Source organism: Meles meles, chromosome 8 (assembly GCF_922984935.1).
Source record: "Meles meles chromosome 8, mMelMel3.1 paternal haplotype, whole genome shotgun sequence".
In the NCBI taxonomy this organism is placed as follows: Eukaryota; Metazoa; Chordata; class Mammalia; order Carnivora; family Mustelidae; genus Meles; species Meles meles.
The window spans coordinates 51,729,396-51,746,177 of NC_060073.1; the positions used below are offsets into that span (position 1 = coordinate 51,729,396).

The 16,782-nt window shown below is 34.0% G+C and overlaps 1 protein-coding gene across 3 annotated transcripts in view; it reads left to right on the top strand.

Annotated features, from left to right (window-relative positions):
• Positions 1 to 16,782, top strand: part of SBF2 (SET binding factor 2) — a 503,560-nt gene that overhangs the window by 267,453 nt on the left and 219,325 nt on the right. For all 3 annotated transcript variants that reach the window (XM_046014550.1, XM_046014552.1, XM_046014551.1), the window contains exons 7-13: positions 1,310 to 1,442; positions 2,712 to 2,820; positions 4,916 to 5,029; positions 8,764 to 8,841; positions 9,944 to 10,057; positions 10,822 to 10,950; positions 14,764 to 14,862. In XM_046014550.1, coding sequence (XP_045870506.1) covers positions 1,310 to 1,442; positions 2,712 to 2,820; positions 4,916 to 5,029; positions 8,764 to 8,841; positions 9,944 to 10,057; positions 10,822 to 10,950; positions 14,764 to 14,862 — 776 coding nt within the window. The remainder of the gene's footprint in view (positions 1 to 1,309; positions 1,443 to 2,711; positions 2,821 to 4,915; positions 5,030 to 8,763; positions 8,842 to 9,943; positions 10,058 to 10,821; positions 10,951 to 14,763; positions 14,863 to 16,782) is intronic.

Genomic DNA, 16,782 nt, shown 5'->3' on the forward strand with positions numbered 1-16,782 from the left:
CTGCCTCTCTGTCTACTTGTGATCTCTGTCTGTCAAATGAACAAATAAAAATCTTTTAAAAAAATTATCCTCATTTTACCAACTGAGGCTCTTCTCTTCATAAATTGCTTCTTTGGAACAGAATACATTTGAAAATACCCAAAAAATGAGAAGATACTGAAGGGTTTGAATCATGAAAATGGCATAATCAGATTTGTATTTTATGTCCATCATGCTAGACTCTGGAGAATAGATCTGAACTGAATAAGGACTTAAATATTAGAGAAATCAGTTATGAAACTCTTACATTAATCCAAATGAAGTAAAATAAAAACATGAATTGTGAGGTCAGGTGTATCATATGAGGTAAGTTGGGAATGATAAAAGAGGATAGCAGTTAATAATGGGCCAAGAAGAAATTTGCATGCCTCATGTGAAGGGACAAACCATTTGGTAAAGGGAGTTACACGAGGTTATTTTACCTTAGAAGACTAATAGTGACTCTTGATGTAGTGGGTCCATGTCATTAAGGTTCACCTGATATTTAAAAAAAAAAACAAAAAAACGATTCAGTAGTAAACAGGAGAAGATAAGAAACTATGTATTTATTTAACTTTAATTCATTAAGTATGAATGCTGTATTTTCTAGTGTTTCTACTAGAAAAATAGAAACAGGACTTACAAATTCTGTGCTAGCAGAGGGGATAAAAGAAGGTCCAGGATAATTATTAATCATTTAGAAAGGGGGGAAAAACGTAGAACAAATAAAAAGTATTAAATAAGATATTGTATGTATGTATATATATTGAAACAATCACTATAAGTCAATTAAATGACCCACTTAAAAGACAAAGGTTGTCAGACTGGATTTTTTAAAAATGCCAACTCTATTTCCAAGAAGTAGAGAAAGGTTGAAGTGAAAAGATGGAAAAAGACATACCAGGAAAATTTCAACAACAAAATTGGCATGGTTATATTAACATCAGACAAATGGACTTTAAGGGGGAGAAAAATTATTTGAACATTGCCAGTATGTAAAACAGGAATTTAAGTACAGTCTATGGACATAAAGTTGAAAGTAATAGTGTATTTCCAGACAACTGATATGTTCAATGAGTGTTACATTGATTTGAAGAATAAAGACAAACAAAATGAAAGTTTGGGAAAACAAATACTCATAGGTTATATGGAATTTATAGTTTAACTAAATAGTTTTCTTTAGAGATTTCAGAAATATTGGCTTTTTCATTCCATGTCATTCTTTGTCTGTCTGTTGGCAACACATATAAAGTGAAATGAATTTGGTAAGCATTTGCTCTTGTGTTTTCAGGAATTCAAAATGTCCTCAGCCTCTTTTGTGCAGTTCTCACAGAAAATAAGGTTCTCTTCCATTCTGCAAGTTTCCAGAGACTTAGTGATGCTTGCAGAGCCCTGGAATCTTTAATGTTTCCTCTTAAATATAGGTGAGGTTTTTAACTTGGTTCTTTAATTTGTTCCCAAATTCTGCATTATTTATTGATGATTAGTTGAAATGTCATAGCACAATAGTTTTGAACCACAAGGGCATATTTTACAAAGTTATTCTGTACACATGATTCTGATGGAAATCTAACCTAGAATTTGGAAATTTTCCAAGTTGTTCATTACTGAGTGTTGACTAATTTAGTGAAAAAATAATTTGAATCGAATTGTCAGCAACATTTAATTCTCTTTGAATATAGTTAGTGATAAAAGCCTTAAGTTAGTTTTGTCTGATTATTTGATATTAAAGAGTTATTAATTTTTAGGAGTTATAATGGTACTATGGCTATATTAAAAAAAGATCCCTTACCTTTTTTTCAGATACCTACTAAAATATTTAAGTATAAATGATGTGATGTCAGGGATTTGCTTCAAATAATACAGTAGGGGAGAGAACAAAAATGAGTAGAAACATATATGAGACCTTGCACTGATAATTGTCAAATCTGCTTTGAATACATGAGGCTTACTTTTCCTTTTTCCTCTTTTCTGGGGGGGACGGTGGATGTTAAAATTTTCCATTGTAAAAAGTAAAAAACAAAACATCTAAACAATGGTGCCCTGATAGTGTTATGAATAAAATATTTTCTAATACCTGTTTTATGTATTTGATAGTCAAACCATTCTGGAAACTTAAGTTCATACAAACTAGAAAAAAATTCAGACTGTTTCCAGATTTTATTTAAAAAAAATTTTTTTTTTTTTTTAACTATGTGTCTTTCTTAGCCCCTAGATAAGAGAATATTCTAGGCCTTAATTTTTTGTACTCTGCCATTTGGAATGAATTCAAACATCAGGTATAGAAAATGGAATTTGAATGATTGTTTTATTTAGACAAATCATTATCAGTATTGAGGGAAAAGGCCCATCAGGGAGTCATTGTTACCTCCTAATATCAGATTTTCATGTCAGGAAAAAATGGTTTAAAGCAAGATTGACAAACCTAAAGAGACTTCTTGCCTCAGAGGGATAAGGGATAAAGAAGCTGCCCTGGGTTCCATTTACTTTATCTTTTTCTATCTGATCATCTCTTTCACATGATGATTTTTTTAACCTTTCTTTTTAAAAATTTAATATTAACAGCCATGAGAACATTATTGATAATTTCTAAATGTAGGTATTCTGAAATTTGTACCGCATAAAAATGAAAGAAAATATGATTGTATTATGAGGAAACCAATATATCTCACATATGCTTTTATTATTTCCAGTTATCCTTATATTCCCATTCTCCCGGCTCAGCTACTGGAAGTTCTAAGTTCTCCAACACCTTTCATTATTGGAGTACATTCTATCTTTAAAACTGACATCCATGAACTTGTAAGTATTCATCTTTAAAGTGCAGTTATTGAGGCCAAAACCTTATCATATTTCTTTGAATCCTGTAAAATTTCAACTAATTACTATTTTCAGATCTGTTGCATTCCCAATAGGAAAGATTGGCTGGAAGAAAAACCATTATTGAAAAATACAAATATATTAGTTTCTTCTTATAGCAAGTATGGAAGATCTACAAAATGAGTTTACTAATAGTTTTTTATGCTCTTTTGGCATATTATTTTTATATTTCTGTATTCTCCATCTTATATATGAGAAAGGAAGATGAAGTAATCAATTAATTTGTATTCTATTTATACTTTTGTTACAAGTGCAATGATATATTCGTATTTTGAAATGAGACTGTGTCAGTCCTGAGTGGCTGGTAGCTAAAAAGCCAAAAGCATTTGCAAAAGAGTGAAGGGTTATAATGGAATATGAACCCTTTGGTATGAGCTCCACCAAATTATTCTTTTCTTAATGCCATATGAATAGAAATACCAAAGAAGAAAAGGAATGTTCTATATTTAAGCCAGTTCTGGAATAATGTGTTTACTTCTCTGTACTGAAATTATTTAAGAGGGACTGTCACAAAAAATTGTGCTTCAGAGAAGGACATCCAGGATTGTCAAGACTTTAGGAACTATATCCTGTGAGGCCCTTAAGGAAATTTTCTAAGGTAATTACCTGATCTGTTTGTTAGCTAAAGATAAATACTGAAGTGACTGTTGTAGGAAGGTTCATTTTTTGTAGCTCTGAAAAGCTGAAAGAAAATTGGTGAATGTAGTGGCTATAGAGACAAATTTCTCCTCAGTAGAAAAGCTTCCAACTATTAGAACTGCCCAATGGTGAAGGATGGGTTGCCTTATGTAAGGAATTTACCCTCAAGTACTGTAAGTGGAGTGCAAGGAGCAAGTTCCATGACACTTTCAGGGAGTTTAAGAAAAGTCCTTTATCTAAAGGTTGGGCTATATGACATCTTCGATCCACAGGGTCTTCAGATTCTGAAATTCTACTTTTAGTTTTAGTTGCCAACGGAGGTAGCTCTCTTGGTACTTACACATAATTATAATTGTAATCAAATCATAGGTGTCATTAAAACTGACAGTTCAACATTGTAATTATAAACAAGATCCTCATTCATATATTAATTATTTTCCTACCTTTATATGTTGATATCTAGTTCCTATTTAACTTTGATATCACCATATAAAAATACACATAAATCAATAAACATACTTAGTAAAACCTAGTTTGTACTAATTAGAAGCATACACGTCTGGTTGATAGGTAGTTTTGTCCCTCTAAATATAAAGTTTCTGGAGGTAAGAAAAGCAAATGTTTCAAAAAATAAGTTTCTTAATTTTTGATAAATTAGAATGTAAACCTATTATCAACAAAATAACTTCAGCAGTCTTGGCTAGTTTCTCCGTTACATTTTTAGGTAAGTTATTTTTAAGTAAACTCATAAAATGCCAAAAATCAGTTTCTTTCTGAAGCACCCAAACAGTACCATTTTGATTTATATCAGTTGCTTTGTTTGTTAACTCTTGTAATAAGTACTATATTATTTAGAATTTGGCTAAACTACTATACCAAAGCTTCCAAAATACAGTGTGGAATTTTATTTAACACTCATTTAACACGACCAGAGTGGTATTCCATTATACCAGACCGTCTTACTCCATGAACTCATTCATGGTCCAGGCTTCGTTCTTTCTTGGTTCTGCACCAGAGTTGCCTCAGGCATTGGCATCATCTGAATGTTCAAGGTTGGGTTGTTGCTACATCATAGTTTCAGCCTTAGGAAAGAAAAAGCATAGGAGAGCCTTCCATCCCCTCTATTTTGAATACCTGAAATTGTACACATCACTTCTGACATTCCATTGGCAGAAACTTAGTCACGTGTCACACCTAATTTCAAAGGAGGCTAAGAAATACATAGTAGCTGGGAAATCATGAACACAGTATTCTATTGCTATGGACAGTCAAGAGTCTTTTCCACACCTGATTCTTCTCATTTTGAATTAATGAAGGTCAGATTAATTTGCTTAGCAATAAATACATTTTATTAATTATTAATTTTTATCTCCTTTAGCTAGATGTAATCATAGCAGATTTGGATGGAGGCACTATAAAAATTCCTGAATGTATTCACCTCTCTTCCCTCCCGGAACCACTTCTACATCAGACTCAAGCAGCTCTTTCTTTGGTATGATATTTTTAATAATAATTTTCTTTTGATTTAAGTATAAACTCAGGTAATTGGAATTAGATATCATTGGCAGTAAAATTACTTTAAAAAGAGTTATATGTTCTTAAAACATGAATATATTCTTACAGAATATTTAGAGTAATTCCTTACATATTATCTGAAGAATATACTTTAAATTCTGACTATTTATTTGTTCTACATTCACTCTTTCATTCAGAATATTTATTTAGTAGTTACTATATGCTGAATACTATGTTAGGTATTGGAAACATACCAACACACCTGTGAAAATAGACCAGACTGCCTCAAAATCTCTGGTTTCCCTAACATCCCTTATTGGAAGATAGTACCTACTCCTTTTGCTTCAGCCCTCTTGTTGACATCTCATTCCTTTTTGGTAGATGTGCTACTTACAAACAGTGTGATATTGTCTTGCCAATGTTTTCAAATTACTACAGAAAACTGCAACTTATTGATAAATATCCAGCATTCTTCGAAGTAAAGTTTTAATAAATCCTGTAGCTTGGCTGTTTCTCACTGACACATTTAATGTTTTTATAGCTATTTTATCTTAGTTGATTTTTTTCTTTTTTACAATTTTTTTTAAGGTTGGCTCAATACCCAGCATGGCATCACATGCTCTACCAACAGAGCCAGCCAGGCACCCCTTACCTTAGTAAATTTTTAAAATCAGAGCATTTTATTTTATTGACAAAATTTTAGGTGCCAATTTATTCATTATCAGAAAATTGAAACTTAGAAATTCTGAATTCTTTTTCAAGCCATGCTAGAACTAAAGCTTCATATTCTTTAAGTTTTCGTGGGTTTTATTTTTGTTTTTGTTTTGTTTTATTTTGTTTTGAGAGAAGGGGCAAAGGGAAAGGGAGGGAGAGAATCTTATGCAGCCTTCAACATGGAACCTGACATGGTGCTCAATCTTAAAGCCCTAGATACCATGATGTGAGCCAAACTCAAGAGGTGGGTGCTTAACCGACTGAGCCACCCAGACACCCCAGCCTTCATATTCTTGAATAATAGTCCAGTCTGAGCTGTTTAAAAGAATATTCTTCTTATGGGGTGCCTGGCTGGCTCAGTTGGAAGAGCATGATCCTTGATCTTGATTTCAGGGTCATATGTTTAAGCCTCACATTGAGTTGTAGAAACTAATAAATAAACCTAAAAAATTTAGTAAAAAAATTTCTTCTTAAATAGGAACTCAGAAGTCTAGGATTACCAGGAAGGATTTTATTCTTAGAACATTTTCAAATTTGTATTAGTCTTTATATTGTTAATAGCGGCATCTATGGGATGTAAATATTTAGAGAAGACTGACTTTTCCTAACATAATCTAGAATACAAGATGTGATGGAGTGGAAATACTAGTCCAGGACCCAGGAGACCTAAATTCCAGTCTGCTTCTTTCTACTTGATACTATTGAGCAAATCACATTCTACCTCTAGGCCTCTGTTTCCTGGACTTTATCTTTAGGATGAATGTTGAAAGCATAGGATGATGAAAGAACTGTTTACCAAAGTGAAGAGTAGAGATGATTTGGGGTCACATATGGAAATCTTTTTTATTTTAGTAATTATGTATTTATTATAATAAAAATAACATAAAACCTATGATATCATCTAAGAAAATACTAGATTTAAATAGGTGAGTGGATTTAAAGACAATTTAAAGAAAAATACTACTAAATAACTACATTGGTAGTATATAGATACAGCAGAAGTTGAGAAGGTAGTATTTGAGTGATTGAGAAAATGTGTAATATTTCTAGAAATTATAAATTTCTAAGTCGTATATATGATTACTTAATAATGATGTTTATAGCTATGCAGGGATTAAGTACCAAAATGAAAAAAATATTAAGATTTTAGTTCCTTTTTTTTTTAAGATTTTTTTTTTTATTTGACAGAGAGAGACAGAGATAGTGAGAGAGAGCAGGAATGGGGAGAGGGAATAGCAGGCTCCCCATTGAGCAGGGAGCCCCACATGGGGCTCTATCCCACGACCCTGAGATCAGGACCTGAGCTGAAGGCACACTTAACCGACTGAGCCACCCAGGTGCCCCTAAGATTTTAATTCTTAAGACAGTGTCTTTTCTGGTAAAGATTCTGCTACACATTGGTATATCTTAACCTGAAGCACCTATGCCACTAAATTTGGTCAGTGAGTTTGGTAAAACTGAGTATACGTGTTTTTTGTAGTTGTCAAAGCACAATGGTTGATTCTGTGGTACAGTGTAGTTTTGTAAATAAGACATGAGAACATAGTATATTACCAAACTAGAACCAAAAAGAAATCATATTCGATGAACCGAGTGGGAGCTTTGACACACAATTATAGGAGCTTCTTTTGGTTACTAAATAATTGTGATCAAATGGCAACACAGTACTTGAACTGTATAATAACAATGATAATTTTTTAGACATGAATTATACTGTATTATTATATTGTAGTAATGATTGGGTGATTGGGTTATAAATACTGTCAATATTTTAGGGTCAATTTTAAGTATTGTTATGAAGCCATGTAAGTAAGGATTAATATATAATAAAGTCCCCTTTAAAATTTTGCCCAATGCATTTCCTACAGTTGAGCTTTGTGGCCATTCAGGAGCCTTAACAGAACTGGATACCTTTGATAAGTCATTTAAGCATTCTTGAGCATTCCCTCATCCAGGGGTTGACCAAAGTATTTTCATCTATTATAAGTATACTACCCAAACCTGAGTATTTGAAAATGATTCTGCAAAGATAAAAATTTGCTACTTACTGATGAAATTTTATCTTTTTCTCTGTGTTAAGTCTTGCACAGATCTTCTTTACCTATCTGTTCCCCAGCCTGCTCTTCTTCAAAGCCTAACTCAACTGTTACCGTTTTTTTTTTTTTAGCTTTCCCTACGTTGACTTAATTATACTTGATGTTTCATATGTTATTCTTTATATATTTATAGTACTTGCACATTGTTTTGTACCCTCTAGACTCTGAGGCTCGTAAGCTTATTCACTTGGTCGTCATATTTCAGTTAATTAATTAATAAATTTTTAATTGCACTAATAAACATAAAAACAAATGTTTGGGGATGCCTGAGTGCCTCATTTAGTTAAGTCACTACCTTCAGCTCAGGTCATGATCCCTGGGGTCCTGGGATCAAGTCCCACATCGGGCTCCTTCCTTGGCAGGGAACCTGCTTCTCTCTCTGCCTCTGCCTGCCACTCTGCCTGCTTGTGTGCTCTCTCTCTCTGACAAATAAATAAATAAATAAAATCTTAAAAAAAGGAACAAATGCTTGCTTAACATTTTAGCAATATGGACAAATAACACTGCCCTAGACTGTTCCTGTTCCCTTCCCAGAGGTAACTAATATTTTATAGTTTAGTGTATATTCTTCAGACTACTGTATTTTCATTTATATATTTAGTGTGTGTGGAGAGATATATACATCAATAGACCAAGAGAGCAATTTAAGGTTTGTTTTACTTTCAAACAAATGAAACCATCCTTATGTGTGTTTTTCTAGAACATGTTCATTAAATATTTTATCTTGGAGATCTTTCTATAATAGTACAGACAGAGTTGCCTCAGCTAACTGCATTGCTTCCTGAAGGAAATACATTGTTATTTATGTACTGACACTTTTTCATCTCAGTACTTCAAGTAGGTTAAATAATAGGTTTTATTGATACTAAGATTTTTACATATCCGAACTTCTTTGCTTTAGATTCTACATCCAGATTTGGAAGTAGCAGATCATGCTTTTCCCCCTCCACGAACAGCTTTATCCCACTCAAAAATGCTGGTAAGAAGTTTAATATTTAAATTTGATATTTTAAAATAGAACTGTACTGTCATCTGTAGGGTTGTTAAAGAGGCTGAGTGTAGTGAGATGTATAGCCTAGTAATAAATGTACCAGATTAGAAATTAGAACTCTCACTCACTGAACTTGTGACCTGCTCTCAGAGGGACCAAAGGGCAGCACATTGACCAGGATAGGGTACAGCTAAGACTTGCCCTAAGGAGGCAAGAGTAAGTGTGGGTCATAGCCTGGAAAACTATGCCAAGTATCAAATTGAAAGGGCCAAGCAAGGATAAGGGGGAAGCTTACAAAAAATAAGAAACAGATATTGTTGACAATGAGAGAGTCAAGTTTGAGGGGTAGATGAAAATAGTTCCAATTAGAAGCCATGTAAGTAAGGATTAGTATATAATAAAGACCCCTTTAAAGTTTTGCCCAGTGCATTTCTTGGAGTTGAGTTTTGTGGCCAATCAGGAGCCTTACAGAACTGAATACCTTTGATAAGTTAATTAAGCATTCTTGAGCATTTCCTCATCCAAGGGTTGACCAGATAAATCTGTAAGTTTCCTTTCATTTCTAAAACTATGATTTTATTAAAACCTGAATTATCAATAATGAGTCATACGTTATTAATATAGAAATAGATTTTTGTAAGTTGGATAAACTTTAGAAGAATTTCATAAGCTTTAACATACAGTCTTCTGAGATTTTTTCTTTTACATTTTTAACTTTTATATATTATATATGTGTATATATATATTTTTTATATTTGATGAATATAAAAATCAAATGGCTTGGGAAAGGTGTTCTTCTCTAACTTGGTGAAGGGGGAGACTCTGACTTTTTCTGAGAGGAAATTGGATATACTAGACAAGTTTTCTTTGGTTCACTTAAAAAAAGAACTATTTAACAGCTTACTCTGTTCAGCAGTGGGACGGGCTAGATGCCCACCACTCGGGGCTGTCATAAGTAAGACTTGTGTGTAGGAAATGCAGACAGATGGATTGAATAATCTCTCAAGTTCTTTTCAACGTTTTGTCTTTGTGATATTTCATTTTTTTAAAGAAATTCAGTTACCTAACTTGTTTCTTCTTATATTTTCAGGATAAAGAAGTACGTGCAGTTTTTCTTAGATTATTTGCACAACTTTTCCAAGGATATAGATCATGCCTACAACTTATAAGAATTCATGCAGAACCAGTAATACATTTTCACAAGGTAAGATGATACATTACCATCTTGTATGTGTCCAAAACATGGCCTCTACTTTATAAAGCAACTTGGTTGTCTTTTTTCTTAGCCATGTATTTTGACCTTAGTTTATCAAATGTGGTTCTTTTTTAAGTCTCTGCTTTTTGATTAGGTGATGATTTTTAATGACACTATGGAACCAACATGTTTTTCTTTAGAATTTGTTAATTTAATTTTAAGTTGTTTTTTCTCTTCCTTTTTTATGATTTATTTGCTTATTTTGGAGACTTATTAAAAGTACAAAAATTAAAATTCAATTCTCAATTGGTTTTTCTTTTCTTTTAAATTTATTTAGTTATTTTTGAGAGAAAGAAAAATGCATGGGAGGGGGATGCGCAGTGGGGCCAGAGGGGGAGAGAGAGAATCTCAAGCAGACTTCCCACCGGGTGTGGAGCCCAGCTATGATCTCACTACTCTAAGAAAATGACCTGAGCTGAAAACAAGTCAACTGCTTAACCACCTGGGCCTCCCAGACATGCCTAAATTGGTTTTTCTTTTAAAATTGTGTGTTAATTTTTTATTTCTTCTCCACTCCTTTATGGACAAACTCATTCTTATTCTTTCTAATACATGTAATATTTCAGATATCAAAAGCCCTTTTTGAGAGAATGTATTTTATAACAACACATTTATGCGTGAAGATATTTATTCAGGCTTTGTTCTGTTTTTGTTTTGACCATTCATCTATTACTAAGTGATAAATACTCATTTCTCTTTTTCTTTCTTTACAGACAGCTTTTTTGGGGCAGCGTGGTTTGGTTGAGAATGATTTCCTCACTAAAGTTCTCAATGGAATGGCATTTGCAGGTTTTGTTTCAGAAAGAGGTCCTCCATATAGATCCTGTGATCTCTTTGATGAGGTATAGTTTTTATCAAAGGAATGTATATTTACAGTCAAGATTGGACTAATGGTTAAAAGGTTTTTTAAATTAAATTTAATTAGGCAACATGTAGTGTATCATTAATTTCAGAAGTAGTGCTCAAGACCTTTAGTTACATATAACACCCAGTGCTCAAAATCCTAAATATATTATAAATTGAATAATGTTATTTATTATTATGCTTATTAGATCTTGGTATTTATAATGTGGATTTGAAAAATTAGGAATGTATAGGATGTCACAGAAGTACATAAACATCTTGAACAAATGAATTTATTATTTATTTAAAGATTTTATTTATTTATCTTACAGACAGAGATCTCAAGTAGGCAGAGAGGCAGGCAGAGAGAGAGGAGGAAGCAGGCTCCCTGCTGAGCAGAGAGCCCGATGCGGGGCTCGATCCCAGGACCCTGGGATCATGACCCGAGCCGAAGGCAGAGGCTTTAACCCACTGAGCCACCCAGGCGCCCTTGAACAAATGAATTTAACTAGTTCATTAAAATCTTTTTTGAAAAAGTGACAGTGATTATATAAGTAAAACTCTTATTTTTGAAGGCAGTAATACAGGGATTCCTTTATCAGTTTCACAGAGAGAAAGGTCTAGGTTTAATATATAGGTATTTTCCAAACTGCAGTTACATTTAGTCTGTTAGTGTCATAGAGCCATAGTTTGGCTTAGTGGCATTCTTTTTTTTAAATTGTATTTTATTTAAATTCAATTAATTAACACATAATGTATTATTAGTTTCAGAGGTAGAGTTCAGTTATTCATCAATTGCATGTAACACCCAGTGCTCAGTACATCACGTGTCCTCCTTAATGTCTTATCACCCAGTTATCCCTTTCTGTCACCCACCTCTCCTCCAGTAATCCTGTTTGTTTCCTGTAGTTAAGAGTCTTTCATGGTTTGTCTCCCTCTCTGATTTCGTCTTATTTCATTTTTTCCTCCCCACCCCATGACCCAGGCTCAGTGGCATTCATACTAATCAGTAATCAACATTTGCCTATATCCCAGAGGAGATCTTAAATGCATGGAAGGCAGATTTTGTTCCTGTCTTCAAGAAATTGGCCATATAAAGGGAAAATTAGGACAAATGTGACTCCAAATAAGGATACTATTTTGTGTTAGTTGTGATTTATTTTAACACATCTTTCCATTTATCATTTAACTGCATTTATAGCAGCTCATTCTGGTGGGTAGAACAATGAATCTTATTCCCATTGCAATTTCTGAAAGGGTACTGTATTGGAACCAATAAATCTGAAAGTTCTGTAAAGTGTGTAAAAAGAAAACACTCTTAGCACCCAAGATAGTAGAGAATAGTAATAGTGATTATGTTTTCCTGCAGGTGGTTTTATTTTGGTTTTTGTTTTTATTTATTTTTTTATTTATTTATTTGACAGACAGAGACAGCAAGAGAAGAAACAAAAACAGGGAGAGTGGGAGTGGGAGTGGGAGAAGCAGGCTTCCTTTTGAACAGGGAACCCAATGTGGGGCTAGATCCCAGGACCCCAAGGATCATGAGCTGAGCCAAAAAGGCAGATTCTTAACCAACTGAGTGACCCAGGTACTACTAGGTGGTTTTTATTTTGTATAGAGAAGATAGGAATCAAGTTCTTAAAGATTATTAGTTTAGAGAAGGATCTTTTATTTTCTTCAAAGATTGTTAAGTAATTACAGATAAGAATGAAAGAATGGGCACATGCTGTAGTTCTGAGTATGGAGACCTGCACCAAAAACTTCTTAGTTAATAATAACACCAAGCATATGAAAACATAGGAGAGATTGCCCCATGGTAAGCAGTTCTTTCTGTTCAATTACTAATCACTGATTCCCTAATACCAACATTTAATATGATTGATAACTATCTGATGTTAATATATGTCAGCTTTTATATCCTGAACTAAGTAATTGATACATAGTGTTTTATGGAGTTATATTAGATGCTCTCCAAGGACCTTTCTAGCTCTCACATTTTATTAGTCCTGAAGCGTTCTGAAAAGTAAAATTGGTTTATATATCCCCCATTTTTCCTATCTAAATTCTCTTAGTAACTCCTCTGGCAGCTTCATCACAACTAGTAAGTCAGAGTGATTGCTTGCAGAAAACTTGCTTGCCATAATCTCTGACTGTTTTTGTAAATCCTTCCCTTGCCTGGAGTGTTGTCACTCTACCTTTCAGGCTAACCATTGGCTTCCTATTTTTCATGCTCTGCTCTTACCTCACCACTTCCTCCAAACTTCCCCAGAGTAAATGACTCTGAAAGCCACTTGGTCTGTGTAAAGCTTTATGTTAGGTCTCTAGCTTTATGTGGCAACTTATCATTTATTATCTACATTTATGTACATAAGATACATATATAACCTCTTGATTGGAAATGATGATAAGGCAAGAACTAAGTTCTACTAAGTCTCCCCTTAGCATTCATCCAGTTCTGTTTTCTGCCTACAGTTACGATTTTTGCTGTCTAATTGATGTTACTTAAAAGCCAGTGGTTCATATGTGTATTTGAGTCAAAGGCCTAAAAGCAATGAGATGCCAGACCTAAGTAATTTCTCTTGGGTCATTTAATTTTCTTGAAATACACTTTTGTGTTTTTTTTTTTAATCTTTTTTTTTTTTTTAAGATTTTATTTTTATTTATTTGACAGAGAGAGATCACAAGTAGATGGAGAGGCAGGCAGAGAGAGAGAGGGAGGGAAGCAGGCTCCCTGCTGAGCAGAGAGCCCGATGTGGGACTCGATCCCAGGACCCTGAGATCATGACCTGAGCTGAAGGCAGCGGCTTAACCCACTGAGCCACCCAGGCGCCCCTTGAAATACACTTTTAAAGAAAAATAGCATTTGCTCTTGGGGAAGGGATCCTTGTTTTCATCTAACCTAGGGCGGCCTACCACACTGAAGATTAAAGAGCCTTTAAGAGGCAGCCTGCATTGTGTGTTGTCTTGTCCCCACACTCCCATCACGTAGGCCTGTTAGAAGGAAAGATATATTTGCTTTTGTTTGACAGTCTCTGATTCCTAGCCTAGAATAGGTGAAGTCAGAGTTTTAAATATTTGTCTGCTTCAGTGAATCTGTTTCTGGAAGGAAAAGTCCTATATTATACCTTTTTTTAAAAAACATCCATCTTTTACTCTTCTTTCCCATACTCATTTTTTTCTTGCCATTATTCTTATCTCTGCTTGAAATGGATACACTCACACAGTTCTTCCAGTAAATTAGTTTATTAGGGAAATGAATTCGAGTTATATAATTTGAGAACTGGAAGGAGACCAAGGGTCATTTTGTTTTTCCATCTGATTGTAGAGATGAAGAGACTGAAGCTCAGTAGTTTTAGTGACTTGTTCCAAATTGCAGTGTCAGCAGAGCTAGGACTAAAGTCTGAGTCACCTGACTTTAGTCACCTGAACATTTTTAGTTCATGTTTTGTGAGTTAGGGAAATGTTTGGAGACTTTCTGATCATCTGAAATTCTCTGAGTGAGAGAATTCCGAAAGGCCTCCGAATGAGGCCTTTCAAATGAGAGGGTCTCTCTCAGCTTCAGAAATGACTTTTTCCAAGAAGAAGTAGGGCCCCAAATCATCAAGGATAGACCACCAGATTATCCAAGGACTCAACTGATTCTGTAACTCTAGAATAGAGATGAAACCCAGTAAAAATGTAAAATACTTTGTTTTAATAATAGCATATATTTTAGATGCTGTTTGATTTGAAAATTATAAGAAATTATCACATAGTTTTCTAATTTAGCATATTTTGGAGTTGATGTTTTGCCATTTGATTCTTTTTCCAAGTTGGTAGCTTTTGAAGTAGAGCGAATTAAAGTTGAAGAAAATAACCCATTGAAGATAATAAAGCATGTCAGAGAACTTGCCGAGCAACTATTCAAAAATGTAAGTAAGTATATTTTAGACAGTCATTAATTTTGTTTTATTTTACTTTTTAAAAAGATTTATTTATTTGAAAGAAAAAGCGGTGTGTGCGCAAGTTGGGGGAGAGGCAGAGGGAGAGAATCTTTCAAGCAGATACCCCGATAAGCAGATTCCCTTACTGGGGGCCCAGTCCCAGGACCCATGGGATCATGAACTGAGCTGAAATCAGGAGCCAAATACTTAACCAGTTGAGGTACCCAGGCACCCCAGACAGTCATTAATTTTAAAAGTATGTAATTATTTTCTTTAAAAAATGAAGAAGTTTCATCTTTCTAGTAAGGATCTTTTTGTTCTGACTTAAAACCTTTCAGATTATAAGTTACAAGATATTACAGTTGGTACTGTGCATCAAAACAGAATTCATTTTTCAGAGTGATTTTCCTGTCAATCACCTATGTTATGAAAACATCTTAGTCACAATTTTCCAGTTTGTTTTGTGCCCTCATTGTGATTTTCATTTAGGATCCTGTGTTCTTAAGAGCATACTGTTCATTTTAAGACGTAAAGATTAGACTCACTGGAGACCAGAACTAGAATTGACCAATGTGTCCACTTCAGTATGGTGCGGTGATTGTCAGCTGTATCAGGAAAACTGTTTGAGTTGTATTGTTTTGAGCAGACGGGGTAAAAAGCTGAAAGAAAGAGCAGATTGTGAAGTAACCACAGAAATTCAAGGGTGGAAATATTCCGTATATAGAAGAAATGCAATAAGTTATAAAGATTGGGATGTCATAAAGTGTGAAGTAATCTTTTGGATGCCAAGACAGAAGAGAACCTAAGGTGACAGGGAGATTACGTGCATGTAGAAAAATGGATTTGGGCTAATGATTACTAGTCATACTTCCTACCTGGAAGCTTTTCAGAGTTGAAACTCTGACTGAGAAAAGGAAAGTAAATGGAAAGTATGGTCTTCCAGAGGAAAGTTGAGGGAAGATGCATTTTTCAGGAAATATATTTAAGAAAGATTCAGGGTTAGTATTACTGTGACTGTTTAACTTAATTATTTGAATAGATAGACCTTTTTGGACATTGGGTCGTAAGTCATTGCTTTGTCACATCCATTTGAAGTCTGAGACCCAGTAAGATAAAAACAGGAATGCTAAATTGTGTTTATTTCATGTTATTCAATTGTTTATGAATTTTATTTCTGAAGTTTTAAAAAAATTTATCCCTTTGACTAACACCCTACACTTCACGTATAACTGTGTCCAGTATAACCTATTTTTTGATTAGCATGCTGACACTAAACAAAAAGAGTTCTGTCAGAAGGAAAATGTGTGTTCTGTGGTGGTTTATGATGATGGTGTAGAACTAATGGAGAGCATGACCACATGAGAAATTTCTGTTGACATATTGTAATGGTAATAATAAATATTGAGTGTTTAGCACAATGTACCAGGCATAGGATTAAGCACTTTACAGGCATCATCTGTAATTTTCACAACCACAGTGTTAAGATAGGTGTCGTTATCCCTATTTTACTGAGGATAGTTGGCTCAGGATTATATGCCTATGAAGTGACTGAATCCAGATTTTAAATTCAGAAACTTTCATCTCATCTATCCAGTTCCTAAGCCTATTTTCTTTCCCTCCATTAGGCTGGCTCATCTCCAACTGGAAAAATAGTGATATTTCCAATGACTGACTTTTATACTTTGTTCTTTATAAAGCACTTTAATGTACTTTCTCATTTGATCTTCTAAATGACCCTGTGAGATAAACAGGGCAGATGTTGATATGTCAAGAAACTGAAGGTAGAAATTTTTTTTCTTGCCCAGTAGGAGTGATTTACTGGTGGATTTTTAAAAAAAGTAGCAAAACATCAAATGGGAATTAGTGTTTGAGATTTTGGGACTGAGCCCTTGAATAACTGAATGTTTA